The following is a 20,217-nucleotide window of genomic DNA, read 5'->3' as shown; positions in this document are numbered from 1 at the left end:
CTAGCTCACACTAACTCAGCTTAGAGGGAACACTGGTTAAGAGTAAGTAAGAGGCATCCGGAGAATGAGGGGTTTCAGTGCACCAGAAACTTCGTACACATTGGGTAGTAGTATGTATGGGAGTTGGCACAGGAGGGCATGGAAACACAGAAGGCTGACCAAGTCAAAACACAAAGAAAAGCATGAGAAGGTTGCTAAGACACACATACCTGAATGTTACACAAGAAAATTACAGATGTTTTCTATTACAATCTTACATGCATAGGTAAAACACCAAAAGAAACAAACCTTCGTTTTGTACGTTTTCAACGTCCTATTAGCATTTTTCAAATGCAAGTGCCCAACGCCACTGAAACCAACACCCCCGAAGTCTAGCTTTGCTGTTTTCTTTATTTTGTAAAACGCAGTAATAGCAGCCTGCCCTAACCATCTGCAACCCTATTAATGTCCAGGAGGAAAAGCAGAGCAGCAATGAACTGCCAAGCCATTTTCTTAATATGAGCCTGAGACCTCAGACAACTACATTTCCCAGATGCCTATACCGGAAGAAAGGGTTAGAAATCCGGCCGTGGGGTATGCGCTCCTCTGGCGGGCGGTTGCTGAAATCTGCCGGCAGGGCAAGCTCCGTGATGGCTGGTTGGGCTCAGCACTTGGCAGGCATTAAGGGCTTGGTGTTAGACATCAGCGGGGTGCTTTTTGATAGTGGAGGCGAAGGAGGCGGAGTCCCCATTCCTGGATCTATAGAAGCTGTAAAAAAGTAAGTGGGACCCCATTTAGCCACGGCGTTCCAAGTTTCTTGTCTCACCTTCGAGCCCCTTCCCGCCACTCGTGGGACGTGTCCTATCGTTCCCGGTTCACAAGGCCAGGGGAGTCCCTAGTAGAGTTTTGAGGGGGGGGGGGGCAAGGGGGGGGCAGCTGATTTTCCGATCCCCTTTTCAGCAAGTTGGGTGGATTGATGGCCCTGGCTACCCTACCTTCCGAAAAAGGGTCCGGACGGAGCAAGTGAAGCCTCGATGCCCTTCGGTGGGGTTCTGCAGCAATGTTGCTAGCAGCGGCTGAGTTCTAAAAAGAGAAAGTGCTAGGGTTTCAGAAGACGGCCTGGGAGCCAAGCCGCCTCATCTCACTCTGGCTTTGTATTTACATAAACAACAACAACAACAACAAAAAGTGTTGAAACTATAAAACAGAACGAGCACTAAAGCACAGTGGAATTTTTGAGGAGCAGGAATTCTGGCACCCAAAACTCTTTTATAATAAGGGAGAGATATCTGGACCTTTATGTCTCACTTAACCCCCACCCCACCCCCGTGGGGACTCAGAACTGCTTAGAACATTGTTGTCCCCGCCTCCATTGCCTCACAACAACCACCACCGCCACCACCATGTGAGGTAGGCTGGGTGGGCTAAGAGATGGGGACAACTGGCCCAAGGTCACCCAGTGGGCTTCCATGGTAGAAGTGGGAATTCTATCCACTACACCACTCTGTCTACTACACCACACCACTGCATTCACGCATGAGTAACACTATCGTAGTAGTGTTCTGTATGTGCTCAGATGCATTTTTGATTCAAGAGTCACATGTTCTGTTGCCAGACTGGCCCTTATGACCTTTAATCACTATCCTATGCATGGTGAGGATGGGGAACAGAAGCCAGAGCTTGCATTCATTCTCTGCCCACCCAGTTCCCCTGTCCGATTCTGATGCCTCTGCTCCTGGCTGTAACATACATATAAAATCCAGTTAGTGTGTGCTCTATTAATGCAGTCAGTTACAAGATTTTATCTGGAAATCAGTTCACAAATTGGTCCCATACTCATTGCCTTGTATGTGTGTAGGCGCTCTCTTGGAATGTTAAAACAGTACATGGATAACTAGTGATCTTGGAGATGGGGCAGAAGTATCAGGTGAGCATGGAGGTAAGACATGCGCTTGCTATGACTCCTGTTTCTTGTCTCACACATGGGAGAGTCCACACCCATGTGTATGAAGTGTATGGGGCCATATTGTCCAATCTGGCTCTTAGTCCTGATGCTACAAAATAGATCGTTGTATATGGGAAGGTATGGTAGGTGAGCTGTGTTTAAGGAAGCCACCAAGCATTTTGTTGTGTTTTCTCCTGTAACTCAAGGATATATCCATATAGTTTATTTCCTACACTTTCAAAAGGTGATGCTCTCATGTTTAAATGGACATTTCATAAGCAATTAGAAACTGTACAGTTAACCCAGCATGGCATAGTGCTTAGCATGTGAGACTACAATCTGGGAGACCTAGGTTTGAATCCTTATTTGGTCATTGAAACTCACTGGGTGACCTTGGGCTAGTCCACTCTCTTTAATCCTAAACTACCTCACAGGGTGGTTGTTGTGAGGACAAAGTATAGGAGGAGAAAACAATGTTGTAAGCTGTGTTGGATCTCCTTTATTATCAAAATAATAATACTAAATCAAATATTTGAAAGAATGAAAATAAGACAAAGATTGGGGCAAACAAACAAGCTGAAATGCAGTGTAGTCTTGAAATGTTGTTTCAACTAAGGGAGAAATACAGCTTTTGTAAAAGCTGTATTAACTTTGACAGTATTATCCCAATTCTAAACACATCTGTCTGGAAGTAAGTGCAATTAATTTCTACATTCAGCTTCAAATATGTTTGGAAATGTAGCATAAATTATATTACAGAGGAAGATCCCTGCCAAATTTGGTTATTCTGTTATGAAAGGCTGCACATTTGAGGTAAAGTGCCTCAGGCAGATGATTTTAATGTGGCAATTATGTCAAAGTTTCTTAGAGTCAGAGTGTTCTTGTATCACAGTGGTATTGGACAGATCTGCTATGGAAGGAAAGTGTAGAATAGAATCAGGAAGCTGAAACGTAAGTGTTGTCCACCCCCTTCATGCACACATATACTACGAGACATATACCAGATCTGTGTAGATTAATCCATGTAATCTAACCACTATAAGTGCTTCAATCACATACATTGCAGAAAAATGCTTTGAGATTACTCAGGTAACAAGCCAATCCTCAGACTGCAGACTAAGGTTGAAAGAAATAAGCCTGCATTCAATACCATTCTTACATAAAGAAGAACTCTTTACCCCAAATATGGTGATCAGTTAGATCTTGAGTGCATTTGAACTTTGCTCAACTTATTCTGGTACTCACTGAAGAGGCCAGGACACAGAAACTCTACCTCCCTATGTTTTTTGGTGGGGAAATATTTTCAGTTCTGTCCTGAAGTTTCAGCAGACATTACTCATTCAACAACATTTATACAGCCATAATGACTAGAAACTTAAGCGTGTTTCTTTTCTTTTTTAAAGATGAAACCAGAGATTCTCTTGAGAATGTTTTATGCACCCATGGTTAAATTATTCACTTCTGTTCTGCAAAATCACTACATACAGCCTGATATATAGATTATAGAAGATGTTGTACAGCCATATTGGTCCACTCAAATTCCAAGACAAGATCTATGTAATACCTTTTATTAGGTGTAAACGAATTGTTGAAAAGGACTGTGCAACCTTTCAGCTTCACCAGAATTCTTCATCAGGCTGAATGGTACAAAATTAAAACAAACAAACAAACAACAAACAGATGGATGGAAAAGCAGCAGTCCAAAACCACACTTTGATAGGATGTATAGTTCAGCTAGAATACTTCAGTGTTCTGGTTGTTTAACTATAACAATGAGGTATAACTATGAGGTAGTTAAACAACCAGATATATGTAAACAGAATCAAGGTCTAGTACTGTTTGATTTGTGCAGGTCTTGTTGGAACATTATGCTGTATCATCTAGTCTAGTCTATTTTGTATTCTTTTGATAATACTGAAAACCTGTTTAGGCTGCCATGCATTTCAGCAATGGCTCCAATATTTGCACTGTTGGAAGAAAATAGTTAATGTAACATTTGTACTTGGATGCATTTCTCTTTGCTTTCTGTAATTAAAATGAGAAGTTATGAATCTTCCCTTTTGGAGCGGTTTGATAAAACTGGAAAAATATTGTACAGTGCTTAAATATTATAAATTGTTTAAAACATTTTAAGGGTTTCCTGGAGTGTTGCTTCTCTGTATTTGTGAGTTTTGGGTGTGGGGGTTGATGTCAGGCGATGAAATATTGCTGTATTGTTTGTCACTGTGCGCACAACAGTTTAAGTACCATAATCCGTGTAGACAATTTAAGCTGTAATTTAATTTAGTGTAATATCAGAAATATGTTAGTTGAAGTGACAGCCAAAGTAGAGCCTGGGGGTTCAATGCAAAATGTTGAGCTTGCTTTGAAATGCTGGGAACCTCTGAGTCGCTGCTGTTCATTAGGGATCAGTATGTTTCAACAGCTAATTTGGCTTCTCCGCTTACTTGACCCAAGGGAGGCAGGGGAAACATATTGAATCTTCAAAGTGTGTCTTGACGTGCTCACTAACAATGGTCCCCAGGATGTTCAGTCAGAACAGTCAAATGCATTTGGGCTAGGTCTGTTGTGGTAATAGAAGGGGTGAAATTTGTTCCAAAGCCCCTGAGCCTAAATAATGGTTGCATCTCCTGTAGATGAGAGTTGGCTTGCAGCTATAATGGTGCGTTCACTTGTTTCCTCATTTTGAGTACATTTGTGATTCTGTCACTTGCACCTAAAAGAGAGTTACAAGGGTATTCTTAATGTAAGTGTAGTAGTCGATAGGAAAAAAAGTAGACCTCTTTCTTGTCTGTTTGTGGGGCAAATGTACATTTCAGAGAACGTCTGCACGAAACTTTTGGGGGAGGCTTGCCAGCAAATACAGGGCACTTCTGAACGGCCAGGTATGGAGGGGTACTGGTTCTGTGTGACTCCCGTCACATCAGAGAAGGAGATCGGCCCAAGTTCAGCTCCCTCCTTGTTGTCTGTGTGACTGTTGAGGAATATCAGCTTGGAGGAATGTTGCCAGATTTGTATTTGATTTGTGTCTGATGGTTCACAAGTGGCAGAGGTGCGCATTTTCAGTACTCAGCGTCCTTTGTGTCGAACCCATTGTTTTTACTCTTAACCTACTCTGCACAGAATAGAAGCTATTTGTGGGTTCCCATGTGGCACTACGGGTATTCCGGTATTCTTGGCTTATCAGTGGTCCAGATAAATCATGCTTCTGTAGCCTTGCAGTGTAGTTCCAAGCAGAGTTTTAGCCTTCTAAGTCATTTGAAGCTAATGAAGGGTGAAACTCTGGCTGTGATCACACACACTAAATAATCCACTTTCAATGCACTCTCCACTTCCACACTGTCATTTTTGTCACTCGTTTGTCCCTATTTCTTTGGGTCGTTTCCCCCCCTCTTTCCACATGTGTTTTGCTCCCTCTGGGACTACTAGAGAAAGCAAAACACATTGGGGGGAACCCCCCTCCGAAGCAATAGGGACAAATGAGTGACAAAAATGACAGTGAGGTTTTGCCAGTTCACACTGTAAAATCCAGTTGGAAAGTGCAGTGAAAGTGGATTGAAAGTGGATTATTTAGTGTGTGTGATCACAGCCTCTGTTCAGGATAGCACTACCAACAGTCCATGTTTCTGAAAGCATTCATACTCTCAAGGTTTTTCTCCATGCCCTTCACAGTAGTATTAGATCCAGAGATTCATATAGAAAATATACTACTGGTAGAAATTTATAACCAGCATACTATTCAGCAGTAGCCTGTTCTTATGCATTAAAAAAATGTTAGTGGCGGCATTGGAACCATGCAGTCCCACATAAGCTTTTGGCTCTGCTTAAGGATGAGAATAGGAGTTGCGGTGGCTCAAGTGGTTAAGACGCTGAACTGCAGGCTGTGGAAGGTCGGTAGTTCAGCAGTTCGAGACCCGGGTGTGCCGCATGACGGAGTGAGCTCCCGTCTCTAGTTCCAGCTCCTGCCAACCTAGCAGTTCGAAAGCAAGAAACTGCAAGTAGATAAATAGGTACCACTTTGGTGGGAAGGTAACAGTGTTCCGTGCACCTTGGTGTTTAGTCATGCCGGCCACATGACCACGGAAATGTCTTCGGACAGCACTGGCTCTTCGGCTTTGAAACGGAGATGAGCACCGCAACCCTAGAGTCGGATTCGACTGGCTTTCGAGCAAGGGAACCTTTACCTTTAAGGATGAGAGTGGCATTCTAACAGTGCAACCCTGTGTGGAATTACTCAAGGGTAAGCCTATGAATTCCATTTTAGACTGGAATAACTGAATAGGATTGGACTACTGGAAACCTACCTTTTTCTGTAATTTTCTGTTGATATAACATTTTAGGGATTAATATATGCCGGCAGGGGGTGGGGATCAAATCAGAAGCTGAAAATCAAATGTGTATATAAGACATTTCACTTTACATTTGATCAACCGAGGGAAGAACTAGCTTCATTATCTGTTTTATCTCTGAACCTGCAATTGGTTTTTAACATAGTAGTCGGGATGCTTTCATTTATTGTTGGGATCATATTTATTGTAGGGCCCAGTACGCCAGTGGAATTGCTGGGTCACATTTCATAATAAAGCTTGATTTATGTGTGGCCTCCAAAGGTTAACTTACTGTTAGCTTCTGTTAATATGCCATAATTTTTATAGCTGGCCATCAGCTTGTTTGGTTAAATGCATTATAGAACAGCCTGTTGCATTCTCAGAGAATCAGTTGGTTTTAATGGTAGTCTTAAACCATCTGTTGATCGTGTAAGCCTCAGCTTTGTCTACCTTTATCCTTAAACTGAAGGGTGACCATGGCGTATACTCCTTTGCCCTTGTTAGGAACGACACACAGATCAGTTTATAATAGGCAAGAACACCAGTCAGGGTTTTAAAAGCCTCTCATCAAATCTACCGTAGCATCTCCTCTGTTCTGCGCCATTATTGCCTGATTGGTTTATACAACATCAACATGAAGTAAGCTCTTTGCTTTTCATGTTGCAACCACTAAGGAGTTGGCTACTCACAATACAGAAGGTGGTTAAAGAGCCATAAAACATGCCTGGCCTGAGACCTGTTATTGGCATTTACAGCTGTATGCTGATAGCATACCTATTAGCATATACATATGAAAAGCACCCAGCGGTTGGACATTTACGACATCCTGTTGTTTGGCCACTATAGGGCATCTGTTAGCGCAACTTTCAACAGGGCTCTTTAAAAGAGCAACGGAAATCTTGGGGATCATGAGGTGGTGGAGCAGCTGGGCAGTCATGTTAGAATAAGATACCTGCAGAGTCTTACAGGCACAGATTGCCAGAGAAACGAGCAGAATTGGAATTGTAAAACAATTCAGAATGTTGGGGGCGTCGCACAGGGTCAGATAAACTGGCAAGCTGCTCGACAAGCGCTCAACTTGAGGCACAACTAAAATGTGAAATACACATTTTGGGTGGCCATTGGTAATTTATGTGAATGGGGTTGATGGTCCTTCCAAGTCAGACTGCACTGAAATGGCAAGAACAAAATAGCCCTGTTAAGGAGCTGCTTTCATTTTGTAAATCGATTGGCTGAGTAGTCTCAGTTGCCATATCTTTTATTTTACTTCATTTATACCTTGCCTTTCCCCCCCAATGGAGGCCCAAAGCAATTTATATCATTCTCTTCCACTTTTTATCCTCATAACAACTCTGTGAGGTAGCTTAGGCTAGGAATGTGTGACTGACCCAAGGTCACCCAACAAGCTTCCAAGGCAGAGTGGGGATTTGAACCTGGTTGCCCCCGGTCCTAGTCTGACAATCTAACCACTACACCATGCTGGATCTGACCAGCAGCTTTTAGTTTTTGCTCCTGGGCTGGAAGGGAGGAGTTTCCTGATCCAATTCTGTCCCCACTCCCATAATTCTTTGGAGTCCCTCCGCTATTTCTTAGAGAATTTTCATCTTGCACTGCCAGGTTGCTGCCTCATGTTTGTACTTCAGAAAATATCTGAATGCCACACCAATTGCTTTTTTGTAGGTGGTAGAATCAACAACATGGTTCACCCTTGAAAAGCTTCCCTTAATTTTTTTCAGTACATTTGTATTATTTTCTAATTAAATATACAGTGCACACACAGCTGCAATAAAGAAAGTGGGACAATAAGATTAACAGTAGGGTCATAAGGAAACTTTCCTAGGAATAAGCCCCACTGAGTAGGATTCCAGATATGTAGGATTACACTGTAAGTATATTTTCTGACTTGAGTATTGCCTTATCAAAAATGTTTATCCAGCTATACATGGGTTCAGTCAGACCTTTAAGCCCTTCACAATGTAGGGACCATATTATAGCTGAATGCTCTCTCTCCTTGTATGTAGCAGTGCTCTCTGTTAGATCTGGTCACCCGTTACTTTTAGTTTTCCTTCCATTTCCAGTAGGCCGACCAGAAACTGTTCAATGGTGAATTAGCGTTGTATAGTTGTTTGAGTATTGGACTAGGTAGTGGGAGACCCAGGTCTGAATTGCCATTCTGACATGGAAGCTTGCTGGGTGACCTTGGGCCAGTCACACACTCTCAGCCTAACCAGCTTCATAGAGTATTTGTGAGGATAAAATGGAGACGAGAGCAATGTAAAGTGCTTTAGATCCCTGTTAGGGAGAGAGACAGGGTATAAACGAAGAAAAATAAAGTAAATAAAAATTGGGCTTTTCTGTTCCTGTGCATTATTATGGAACAACCTTCTGAAATCTGCCAGATTCCTTCTTTCTTGCCTTCTGGAAAACATGAAAAACTTGGCTATTTCAAAGAGCGTTTTGCTGAAAATAAGTATTGAATCCCTGGACTTACAATTAAAAAAATGGCAATTGTTTGTTTGCAGTATGAGTTGTTGATGTTGTGTGAGTGAAATCTTTAAGATGTTGTAGACCTTGGTTGTATTTTTTGTTGTTGTTCAGTTGCACAGTTGAGTCCAACTCTTCGCGACCCCATGGGGTTTTCTTGGCAAAGATACTGGAGTGGGTTGCCATTTCCTTTTCCAGTGGATCACACTTGGTCTGAGTTCTCTGCTGTGGCCTGTCCGTCCTGGGTGGCCCTCCATGGCATAGCCCACAGCCTCATTGAACCACACAAGCCCCCTCGCCACGTCAAGGCAGTGATCCATGACGGAGGGTTGTATTTTTACTTCTGTATTACTACAAATTGTTTTTCAGATTTGTGTCGCTCTTTTTAGCCTTGATTGTTAACCACTATGGGCTTTGTTGGAAAGGCCAAATATTTTAAAAAAATAAATGAACCAATGGAGCCTTTATAATCATGAAACTATAGAGCAGAATAGTTGTACCCTTTTTCTGAACATGTTATCTGAAGCACAATTTCTTGTCTAACATTTTCCTGATGTTTAATTCTGTTCTGCAGTATTATAAAAGGCTTCCTCCCAATAGTTGCGTAAGATCTATCCTCCCCCAGCCATTTAAAGTGAGTTACTGAAATTATCACTGATTCCTGCCAAGAGTACCTTCTCCGTTCTTCTGCAGCTGGGGCAATGTTAATCTTCCCAGTTTTTGCTACTGTCATTTGTACGGCAATCAATAAGATGCCTTCCAGCTCCCGATGTTCCGATTTAACAGTACTGTTGAAGAGTAGTTGTAACTGCAGCCAGTACTTGTTTTCACATCTTGCATCACATCTGTACAATATTGTCTTGTGTTTGTATACATAAAACCAAAATAGGACCCACGGTAAGTAGGAAATACCAAAAATCAGCAAATACCGTGCTACAGACAATCATAAAATGTCTCAAATAATTTTATATATTTTTTGTTTTATATTTTTACAATTTATTCACCATATATTATTTATTATATACGCCTTAATAGATAGAAAGAATCATATATCAAAATATCTAAGTATCGTCTCTTAATATATCACAAAAGATATTGCACAACCCATTTATTAATATCAGTCCTCCTTAATTATACAAAAGTTTTAAGAGGGAGGACTCCTTTAAGTCTATTCAAAATAGTTTGGAACAAACTATAGTTTGTTACATCTGAATCAGGCAAAATGACAAACTGATTTATTTTCTTGTCTATATGATGATTAGAAAAATTTGGTTTGTAGACCAGAGAACAAGCTTCACTTATTGCTCAGTTTGGATATCATCATTATAAACAATGGTTGGTCAACACCAGGAAGTCTTCAATCTCTGGGCCATGCATGGGGAAGGGAACATGGAAACCTGAGGACTTCCTGGCTCATTCTGTCATTGAGGGAAGTGAACACATCCACTGTTTCCAACAATATTTTTTTAAAATTCCCTACACAAGTCTCTTATATGTAGTTAACTATTCAACTTTCAAATTTAGCATTCTGTCCATCGCATTATTTCTCTGGAGCTTTCTTAGATCTTTAATTTCAACATATTGGAGAACATCTTTCTGAGGTAGCATAACCTCCCCCATTTTATTCAAAGTATTTACTTATTTATTTTATTTAAAATCTTTTTATGCTGCCTTTCCACCCAATCAGGGTCTCCGGGGCGGTGAACATAAAAACAAAACATTTTAACAATTAAAAACAGCATTTCAAATGGTAAAATAATTCAGTATAAACACATAAGCCAACAACACCAGAACCTGGGAGGAGGGCCAGCAGTAACTGTAATTAATCTATTTTCTTTGGGAAAGTCCAGCAACCTTTTGTAACCATGTAGATCCTATATAGGAAAAAAAAATCACTAATTCTCCTTTCTTCTGTAAAGTCTTTATTTTAAAAAATGCAACAGACATCACTGGGAGGATAGGGACCAGTATTTCTCTGTGTTTAACACACCTTCTTTGGAGGTGGAAAGCCACACTGTTTCTGCCCAAATAAAAAGACTCTCAGTATTACTAAAACCAGTAAAGATCCCATGAACTCCATGGGATGATTTGTATTTCTTGGCTCCATCTAATAACTGGTGCAGTTTAAGACTGCTTTTAGGTATCACATCAATCATCTCACAGCTCAGAATTCTAATAGATAATGGCTTGAGGGTCCATGATGCTGTGTGGTTAATCCTAAATCTGTCTTAACATCTTTGATGCCTGCACAGGAGACTGTCTTGGAGCCTTGTATAAGTGTTTATAGGTGCCAAATACTTTCGTTGTGGGTCTGCCCCGGCTACAAACACATTGGGTGTAGGGTGCCTGGTTTTTAAGAACAAAAGGGGGTTGCAGATGAGGGAGGTGAATCCTAAATGCCATTTACCCCTTCCAGGCTTTTCTCTGCCCTTACTTATCTCTTGGTTTGGCTCCGTTACAAAGAGCACACGAAGCTGGGGATCAGCCTGTACAGCAGAGAGTATTTATATTTAGATAGACAGACAGACAGACAGAGATTGTTTATATTTCTGTATATACCTGTAGAAGAGGAGCTGGGCATGAAATAGGTAGCTACTCTTGGAGACTAGGAGTTGGCCTTTCATACAAAGTGTACTAAGTGGAAGACTCAGTGTGGTATATTACTGAATTTACCTTTTTTGCAACTGAAAATCTGGTTCTGACATAGCGGCTCCGTTCAGGCCATCCTCCATATCATGGCTTGAAAGATCAGAAATGAGTTGCTAGTTGACTTGCTTCCTATTCCGATGAGGACGAACTTCCCTGGAGTAACCGTTTCGTTTCGATATTTCTTTTTCATACAAATATCCTGACAAGAAACATAAACATTATTCATAACAGTAATGTTTATGTTTCTTGTCAGGATATGGACGGATCGGGGATGGGTGCGCGCCGCTTCCCAGATGTTGTGGTGAGAGCTCGCCCGTTTGCTGCGCCCCCAATCCGTCCCTCTCCCGGGCCAAAACCTTTTGTGTGACCGGGACCTCAGTGTGGTATATTACTGAATTTACGTTTTTTGCAACTGAAAATCTGGTTCTGACGTAGCGGCTCCGTTCAGGCCATCCTCCATATCATGGCTTGAAAGATCAGAAATGAGTTGCTAGTTGACTTGCTTCCTATTCCTCCATTTACATCCACCCAATTTTTCCCCACTCCATTTCATCCCTAATCATAGTTTACACTCTCCTCCCAAACAATGATTTTAAACCAACTTTAAACCATGGCTTCCAGGTCTGATTTTGAGGGAGGCTGCAAACCATTTTAACATCATGACAGTCTATGGTTTTGCTGAAAAAGAAATTAAAGGGCAAGCCATGTTTAAGAGGGAAGATGGAAGCTAAGGGAGTGGGGTGAACCTATGGATTGTTTACAGCCTCCCCAGAAAAAACCAGGCTTTGTAGGATGTGGCTCCCTTTTGCTGTCTGAAAATGCAACAAAGGAAAATGGAATACAAAAAAACTAGCTCAGAGCTAGTAAGGATTTGCTGTGCGGTCCTAAGCAGAGGTTAGGACCGCACAGACTTCCTTGGAGTTAGAAAGGTGTAATTCTGCTTAGGATCACACTGTTGGGGTGACAATATAACAATTTGCGAAGGAGATTTGAGGCGCAGGCTGAAGTGACATGCCTATGGTTGTAGAGGCTATATGCCAACCTGGCTTCTGTTTTATTCTGCTTTCAGTCTCCTGTATCACATCTAAGGGACATACTCTCTTTTAGTGTGAATCTTCTTATAAGGTCAAGGCTAGGGGTGTGCAAAAAAAAATGCCAGTATTTTTCGGCTTTGGATAAATCAGACCCAAAAAATATCAGTAAATGCTGAATTTCTCCAGTCCAATATCGGTAAAGTATTCGGATTGGGGAAATATTCGGTATTGCCGAGTATATTCAGGTCTGATATACACTACCAGAGGGAAAGGAGGCATGCCTTCTTTCCCTCTAGCCCCTACAGATTTCCTTGTCAATTTCACTCCCCACCAGTCTGCTGTGAGTATATTGTGAGTGAAACTGACAATGGAAAGCCTCTCTGCCTTCCCTTCTCTAGCTGACATGGGGAGGGAAAGATCTCGGGGAGGGGGGAAAGGCATTTAAACATGCCCCCCCTTTCCCTTCCCTCCCCGAGTTTCTTCGCAAAAGCGGAGAGACTCAGGGAAGGAAGGGGGCATATTTGCATGCTTGCCTTGGCGGACTGGCTGGGGAAGCAAAGGGCAGGCATGGCAATACGCCTGGGTTCCCTGTCCGCTCTTCTCCAGGTGCCACACGGCTGCAGGACACTTGGAGAAGATAAGGCAAGGAACCTAGGCATGTTCAAAATGCATTTCTTTCCCTCCCCAATCTCCGGGAAGGAAAGAAAGGCATTTAAACCCAACAACTGACTGGCAGCTCAGCTTGTTAGAGTTAAATGAGACCTTGTTTTCGGTATAGCAAAATGAACCCGAAAAAGCCAGATAATATCAGCTTTTTCAGGTTCAGCTATTTCGGGTTCAGTTATATACTTTGCATTATGTGATACCTGAAAAATACTGACAATGTTTCGGGTTCAGTTATATGCATTATGTGATACCTGAAAAATACCGACAAGGTACTTTTCGGGTATTTTTTCGGTTTGGCTATTGCCAAATGCACATCCCTACACACAAAGGTATCTGGGGTGAGTGACTGGCTTACCAGGTGCCTGATAAAGGCAGGCAAACTCTTGGTTATTGTTCCTAGTGCCCACCAACATTCGTGGTCTGCGGGCAGTAGCAGACTGGCAAAAGGGGGGGCAGTCTTTGTTGGCGCACAGTGATGTCACTTTCAGCATGATCTGGAAGTGCTGGCATCACACTGGGACAATGCCAGTGCTTCTGGGTTGTGCCGGAAGTGACAACTTTATGTGGTGCTGAAGATCACCACCCCCATCCCCAGCAGTAAGTAGCCACCTCCCCACAACTCCCGCTGGTTGCCTGGCAACTCTACAAACTGATCTGTCTTCATTACTCCTAATTAGTAGACCATACTAATATTTTTGTCTGGTGATGGTAACCAGTGTGGTGTAACTGCTGGAGTGCTGAACTAGGATCTGGGAGATGCTGATCTAAATCCCCAGTATTGTGATGGAAGCTTGCTAGGTGACCCTGGGCTGGTCATATACTCTAAGCCTAACCTACCTATTTGTGTGGATAAAGTGGAGAAGAGAGCAATGTAAGCCCCTTAGGGTCCCTTTTTGGGGGAAAGACAAGGTATAAATGTGAGAAAGTAAGTAAACAGATTGAATTTCCATCTCCCACTGTTAATAAAATCATCTTAGAAGATGATCCTTGCATTATTCTTATAGCCTTAGAAGATGATCCTTGCATTATTCTTATCCCCTCCATAGATACACATGGGATATGCTCCGTAGTGAGTTGATAGCATCTTAGTAATCATTGGTTAGCCCTCAGCTTCTAAAAGAAATACAGCCAGCTGAATTATTCACTTTACTTCCTGTTGCCGGGTATTAGAGAAGTAATTATTAAAATGAGGCAAAGAATTGCTTCCTTTCTTTTAGTCTCAAGTTAATTGTTTACCAACAGATGCTCTTTATATACAAAGTATAATAATGATTTCACAGTGGAAGTGTTGTATTGGATTTGATTGGCTTTTATAGATGATAATTAGTGGCTTCAAAGGCAAACAGTTAACTATCCATCAGTATGAAACAAAGGCCAGTGTAATATGATTACCAAATTATATTGCCCATAAAAATGCTGTGATTAAGGCAGCTCAGGATAGTAGTAATGGCAAATAAATTTATTTCTTGGGCTGTTTGCACTAATTAAATAATGGCTGTACTCCAAAGCTTCATTGATGTCTTTGGACTAACTAAACACATGCTAATAGTGGAAGCATCTCTGAGCTTCAGTCTGCAAAGTTAAGCTTTTTCAAGCCGTTTCATCTGACCATCAGATTGACATTACCGTGCTATCGGGCTCAAAGATCAGAGGGCTAATTGGTGAACTTTTAATCAATTGGTGGCTGTTAATAGATGTTAAACCCTTAGGCTGCTAGTTTAATGCTTTGAATTAGAACAATACGATGGGGGAGCCCATATGGAGTGGGGGAGTTCAGTCTCCTTGTAAAAGTGAAACAGTGCCACTTCAGATTGTGATTGGTTGAATTCAGGGCCTGCTTGCCCATTAACACACCCTAGTTCTAGAATTAGCTTCTAACCCATGCTGCTTGACTACTCATCTATTACTTTTCTGTCGTTCACTTTTTAAAATTTTGTTCTCTGTAGTTTGCTTTTTGAAAATTTGTTCTGTGTAGTTTGCTCCCCCCCCTTAACACGCACATATCACATGCTTGTAATGAATATGTGCAGAGTAGAAAAGTTTCTCTGGGTCCTAAGCATTCATATCAAATTTGGGTGTGTGTGTGTCAACCTTGTGTAAGTATGGGAATGTGTCCAGATTCTTAGAGATCAGCTCCCATGTTTTGGGCACCACCTAGTGCTTTCCCAGTTCTGTTTGCATTGTCCAATGGGAGGGGGCTGGAGTTCAGTTCAGTAGCAGAGCAAATGCATCGCATGCATAAGGTCTCCAGTCTGATCCCTGCCAGCTTCCAGTTAAATATTTTCAGGTAGCAGCGCTAACACCTACCTGAGGTATGGGAAAGCTGATGCTTATGAACATTGCCAGTTTGGAGATAGGTAGACAAATAAGCTGATTCTGTGCCAGGCAGATAGTTTCCAAGGTAGCCATGTTGCTCTGCAGTAGAACAGTTAGATTTTAGTCCAGTAGCACAGACCCTGAAACTCTTATTGGTCTCTAAGATGTTACCGGACTCAAATCTAACTGTATCAGACACCCATCCTTATATACAGTGTTTTTCTGTTCCAAGTGATGCATTTTATTTAGGTTACTGTGGTTCTTGTTGCAGCACCATATCAAAAGCTGTTGATTCAACTGCTAGAGGATGTTTCTGGGCTGCAAAAGGCACTTGCCCTGTGTATAGCCTCTTAATCCTTGTGCTTATGATACTACCTATTACAGAATTGTCAAACTCATTTGTTACGAGGGCTGGATCTGACATAAATGTCACGTTGTAGGGCCAGGCCATGCGTGCCATAAAATGTAACACTGGGTACCGGAGATATAAACCTTATCAAGATGATTTCAGATGCCGAATGGCAATAGCAGGTGTGATTGGATTAGGTGTGATATGCAGATGGGTGGAGATATCAGCATTGGTGTGATATACAGAGGCGTGGAGATATCAGCATTGGTAATGAGACAGGAAACCTAGGTCTCAATTTGGTACTGGAGGCTTCAGTCCAGGTGGATGCAAAGAATAAGTGGAAATAAGTCTGAAGAAGTGAACAGTGACTCACAAAAGCACATACCCTACCACATTTTTTTAGTCTTTAAAGGTGCTACTGAACTCTTACTCTTTCTACTACTATTAGAAACCACAACATTCAAAAACAAGTGGGGGAACATTTTAACCTTCCAGGGCATTCAGTTGCTGACCTAAGAGTAGCAGTTTTTGGTCTTAAACACAGGACTCTCTCTCACACACCTCACAGGGTGTCTGTTGTGGGGAGGGGAAGGGAAAGGAGTTTGTAAGCCGCTCTGAGACTCCCTTGGGTAGTGAAGGGCGGGGTATAAATCCAATCTCCTCCTTCTCTTCTTCTTCTCTCTCTCATACCTGGAATAAAATGTTTTTTGGTCTTAAACACTCTCTATTTTTTAGTCTTAAACATAGGATTGACACTCTCTCTCTCTCTCTCTCTCTCTCTCTCTCTCATACCTGGAATAAAACATTTTTTGTCTTAAACACATCTCTATTTTTTAGTCTTAAACATAGGTGCTGGTCTTAAAAGTCTCATGAGATGCCATTTCCCCCCTCTCCCTGGCTCTTTCCTTCCCCCTCCCTCCCCAGAGGATGGGGGGAGCCCTCAGCCAATCGAGGGAAGGCTTTCTCTCCTTTGAAGCAGGAAACAGGAGAGACTGGTCAAAAGGAGCTGCAGGAAACAGCACATAGCCAATTGCTCTTGGGCTGGATTGGGGCCTTGCAGGGGCTAGATCTGGCCCACGGGCCATATGTTTGACACCCTTGACCTATTATGAACCTACTTTTTGCTTATGTTTTCAGGAGATTTTGCCATTGCATTCTGAGGCATCTGCCAGCAGAAGTGGTTTAGCACTGAATTCTGATTCTCACGGCATATTCAGGGAAGTGTATATTACTGGCTGCTCCTGAATAACAAACTGGAATGCTAACCAGTGGTGGGGGTAGTTTCTTGGTGCTGCTAACCAGTGGTGGGGGTAGTTTCTTGTGAGCTGGGAGATTCCAGAGTTCCTTATGTGTTGTGTTTATGAAAATCAATAAAACTTGAATTCTAATAAAAATGACCAATTTAATGCAATCCTTTGATTCTAGTAAATTGAATGACTCTAATGCCAGAGTTAACATGGGTATTGCAAAGTAGTTGTGATTGCAGGTACTCATTCAGCATCAGAATGATATCCAGGATGCTGGACTGGAAGGATTACTCCAGCATTTGATCCAGTAGGTCACAGAGTCACGATTCTTGAGTGAATGCATCACCAGAGTCAACCTTTTGCTGCTACCCACCAGTCACAATGCTGCTTGCCACCTTTCCCATAACACAACTACAACAGCTGTACACAGCATGAACATGGCAAGGTACATGGTAGCTAAGTGGACAAGGATATGCACAAGGAAGCACAGTTTTAGTTTCACCCTGAAAGATTCAGATGGAGGCTACACAAGTTGAAGTATGTCTGTTTAGGGTCCTGCTAGCAACAACAACTTCCGAAGGAAAAAAATTTAAAGAAGAAGAAAGGAGGGAGCAGGATCAGAATCTAGGCCTCCCGTTCCATAAACCAAGTAGCAGCAGAAGCAGAGAGAAGAAAGATCCATAATGGGGCCTTCAGAGTGATCCGGTGTTCTTAGCCATTGAACCAACCACTGATGAGGCTTGTGTTGAGCCCTGACTCAATGAAATGGCACAGGTTTAACATACAAGAGAACCAGTCCTAGAATTCTAAATGTCATTCTATATTGTCAGGGAACTGGATTCCACTCATACATTTCTGGCTGTTTTGGCATTTGTGTGTTTTGTTTGCCTACATTTTGGGAGGTTTGGTGCAAATCAGCAGTTCTGGAGAGCAAGGAGAGAACAATTTGCGAAAACCTATTACGCAGTTCCCTAAGGCTCCAGTGGAATTGCATCTAATAATTAAAAATGGGGCCATTTACAGGAGTCTTAGTAGCTTAATAATTCATTGGTTAACAATACTTCTATACTAGCTTTCACGGAAAGCATTCAGTAAACCCAATTAGACAAACAAACAATTTAAAACTACATAAGAACAACAGTAAAAATAAATCTCCAACTAATTTCCATTCTGATGCTGGGAGCAGAAAATCCAAATCCCTGGGCACATGCAGTAGAAATATAACATTTAAATACTGGGCATGCTCCTCTTGAATGGTGCTCCCAAATATGCTGCCTTAAAGGAGCCCATCTCACTTTGTTTTGCTGGGTGGATGTTTTGTTTTGGGACAAAGATGATGGTCTTATAAGACTTTACTTCTGCCTGCCTGGTCTGAAGAACCTAGTAGTTAATTCCAGGTGCCAAGACATGTGTTTGCTCAGCCATGTCAGTAGGTGAAGCAGAGTCTATGGTGTTCACCAAGAATGGTGGCTGTTCTCCTCCTTCACTGGTGCGTGGTGGAGATTGTGGTCAATAGTGGGGCCCTTTTTGTAAAATCAGTCAGTTGACTTAATCTGTTGGAATTATAGATAGGACTAAAACAACATTTTGGAAGGGGGGGGGGAAGGTTTTATTGTTTTCAGGCAATGCATTTGTAAGTTGCAGCTGGTACCATGTTCCATTGCTTCCTGTCAGTGAAAAGATGGGAAAGGCCTCTTCTAAGATGTCACCTGCCACTTACAGCCTTTATAAGTGTTTTTCTCATTAACAAAAAATACGTTGCTGCATTATTCAGCACCTTCCTTGTCAGTGGAAACGTTTTTAATGGTATAATCAAATTGATTGGCTACATGTTGGAGCCCTAATTAAAACAAGGGCCAACCCTAGCCATTTAGCAAGTTAAAATGGCCTACCTCAGGTAGCGAATTTGGAGGAATATTAAAAGGCCAGAAATCAGGATTCTTTAGCTTTAATATTTATATCTTCGATTTTACTTCTTTGACTTGATAGAAGGTGAACATAAGAGAACATAAGAGAAGCCAATGTTGGATCAGGCAAATGGCCCATCCAGTCCAACCCTCTGTCACACAGTGGCCAAAAATACCAGGTGCCATCAGGAGGTCCACCAGTAGGGCCAGGACACTAGAAGCCCTCCCACTGTTGCCCCGCCCCCAAGCACCAAGAATACAGTGCATCACTTTTCCCAGACTGAGAGTTCCTATCTATACCTTGTGGTTAGTAGCCACTGATGGACCTCTGGTCCATATGTTTATCTAATTCCCTCTTGAAGCCACCGCCTCCTGTGGCAGTGAATTCCATGTGTTCTCTTTAGGTGAAGAAGTACTTCCTTTCATCCATTCTAACCTGACTACTCAGCAATTTCATGGAGTGCCATTTACTTTTTCTTCCTCCTCGGTAAAAATGGCTCGAGCTTTCTTTGCTAGCATCTCAGCAAGCTGAAGGAAAAGCTTTCTGTTGCAGAATATTATGCTTCCAACCTTAAGAATATGAGAGTAGCCATGCTGTGTCAGACCAATATTCCATCTGGTCCATCATCCTGTTTCCAGTAGTAGCTTCTGCAAGGGATTTTCTTGTGTTGTTATGGGATTGTGGCCAGGAATGTTGGTAATGTTTCTTCTGGGTGGTATCACCCTTTCATCAGTTCTTCCTGTTGCCTTTTAGGTCAATGGCAGTTGATGGATCTGCTCCTTTAGCTTTCAGTACCCTGGTGTAGCATTTGTGTGTCATGAAAGTGCTCCAGCACCAGGAGAGGAACCAACCATCTAAAAGTGTTGCTGTCCAACTTTTTGCTTCTCTCTTACAGTAACACGAGGTTTTTATTAACTGGAGTTCTTTAACTGTTCTGTGGTACAACTGGGCTCATTTTAAAGCATCCTCTGAGGCGTCCCAGTTTTCTGCCTTGCATAGTAATACTGGCCTCGTGCATTCCTGTTTTGTTCAAGAGCTTGACCCTGTGAACCATTTTTGATGCAGGTCTCGATTGTGTATATATACACCTACTCGTTTTCTAGCCTCGTTTTGTTTCCTGTGACTTTTGGCCTTTTCTTCCTATAATAAAGTTGGTAAGTGAGAAGGAACTTAAGGGAGAATCACAGGGTAGATAAAAATGGAGAAGGGCATTGCCTCTGAACACAAGCAAAGAGAGCTTAATAGGTAAAGGTTTTGTGAATAGGAAATAAAATGCCATGGTTCTAAGGTTACCAGGAATGAGTTAGGAAGG

At 42.0% G+C, this 20,217-nt stretch overlaps 1 protein-coding gene across 1 annotated transcript in view; it reads left to right on the top strand.

Moving 5' to 3' along the window:
* Positions 1-579: 579 nt before the first annotated feature.
* Positions 580-20,217, top strand: part of LHPP (phospholysine phosphohistidine inorganic pyrophosphate phosphatase) — a 182,294-nt gene continuing 162,656 nt past the window's right edge. Inside the window, exon 1 of the mRNA XM_015422203.1 lies at positions 580-757. Within this exon, the coding sequence (XP_015277689.1) occupies positions 630-757 (128 nt within the window). The 5' untranslated portion in view covers positions 580-629. The remainder of the gene's footprint in view (positions 758-20,217) is intronic.

This window comes from Gekko japonicus, unplaced genomic scaffold (genome assembly GCF_001447785.1).
Source record: "Gekko japonicus isolate JY-2015 unplaced genomic scaffold, Gekko_japonicus_V1.1 scaffold415, whole genome shotgun sequence".
NCBI classification, from domain to species: Eukaryota; Metazoa; Chordata; class Lepidosauria; order Squamata; family Gekkonidae; genus Gekko; species Gekko japonicus.
Note: the sequence above shows the minus strand (reverse complement) of the source record. Positions and strands in the feature narration are given on the sequence as shown.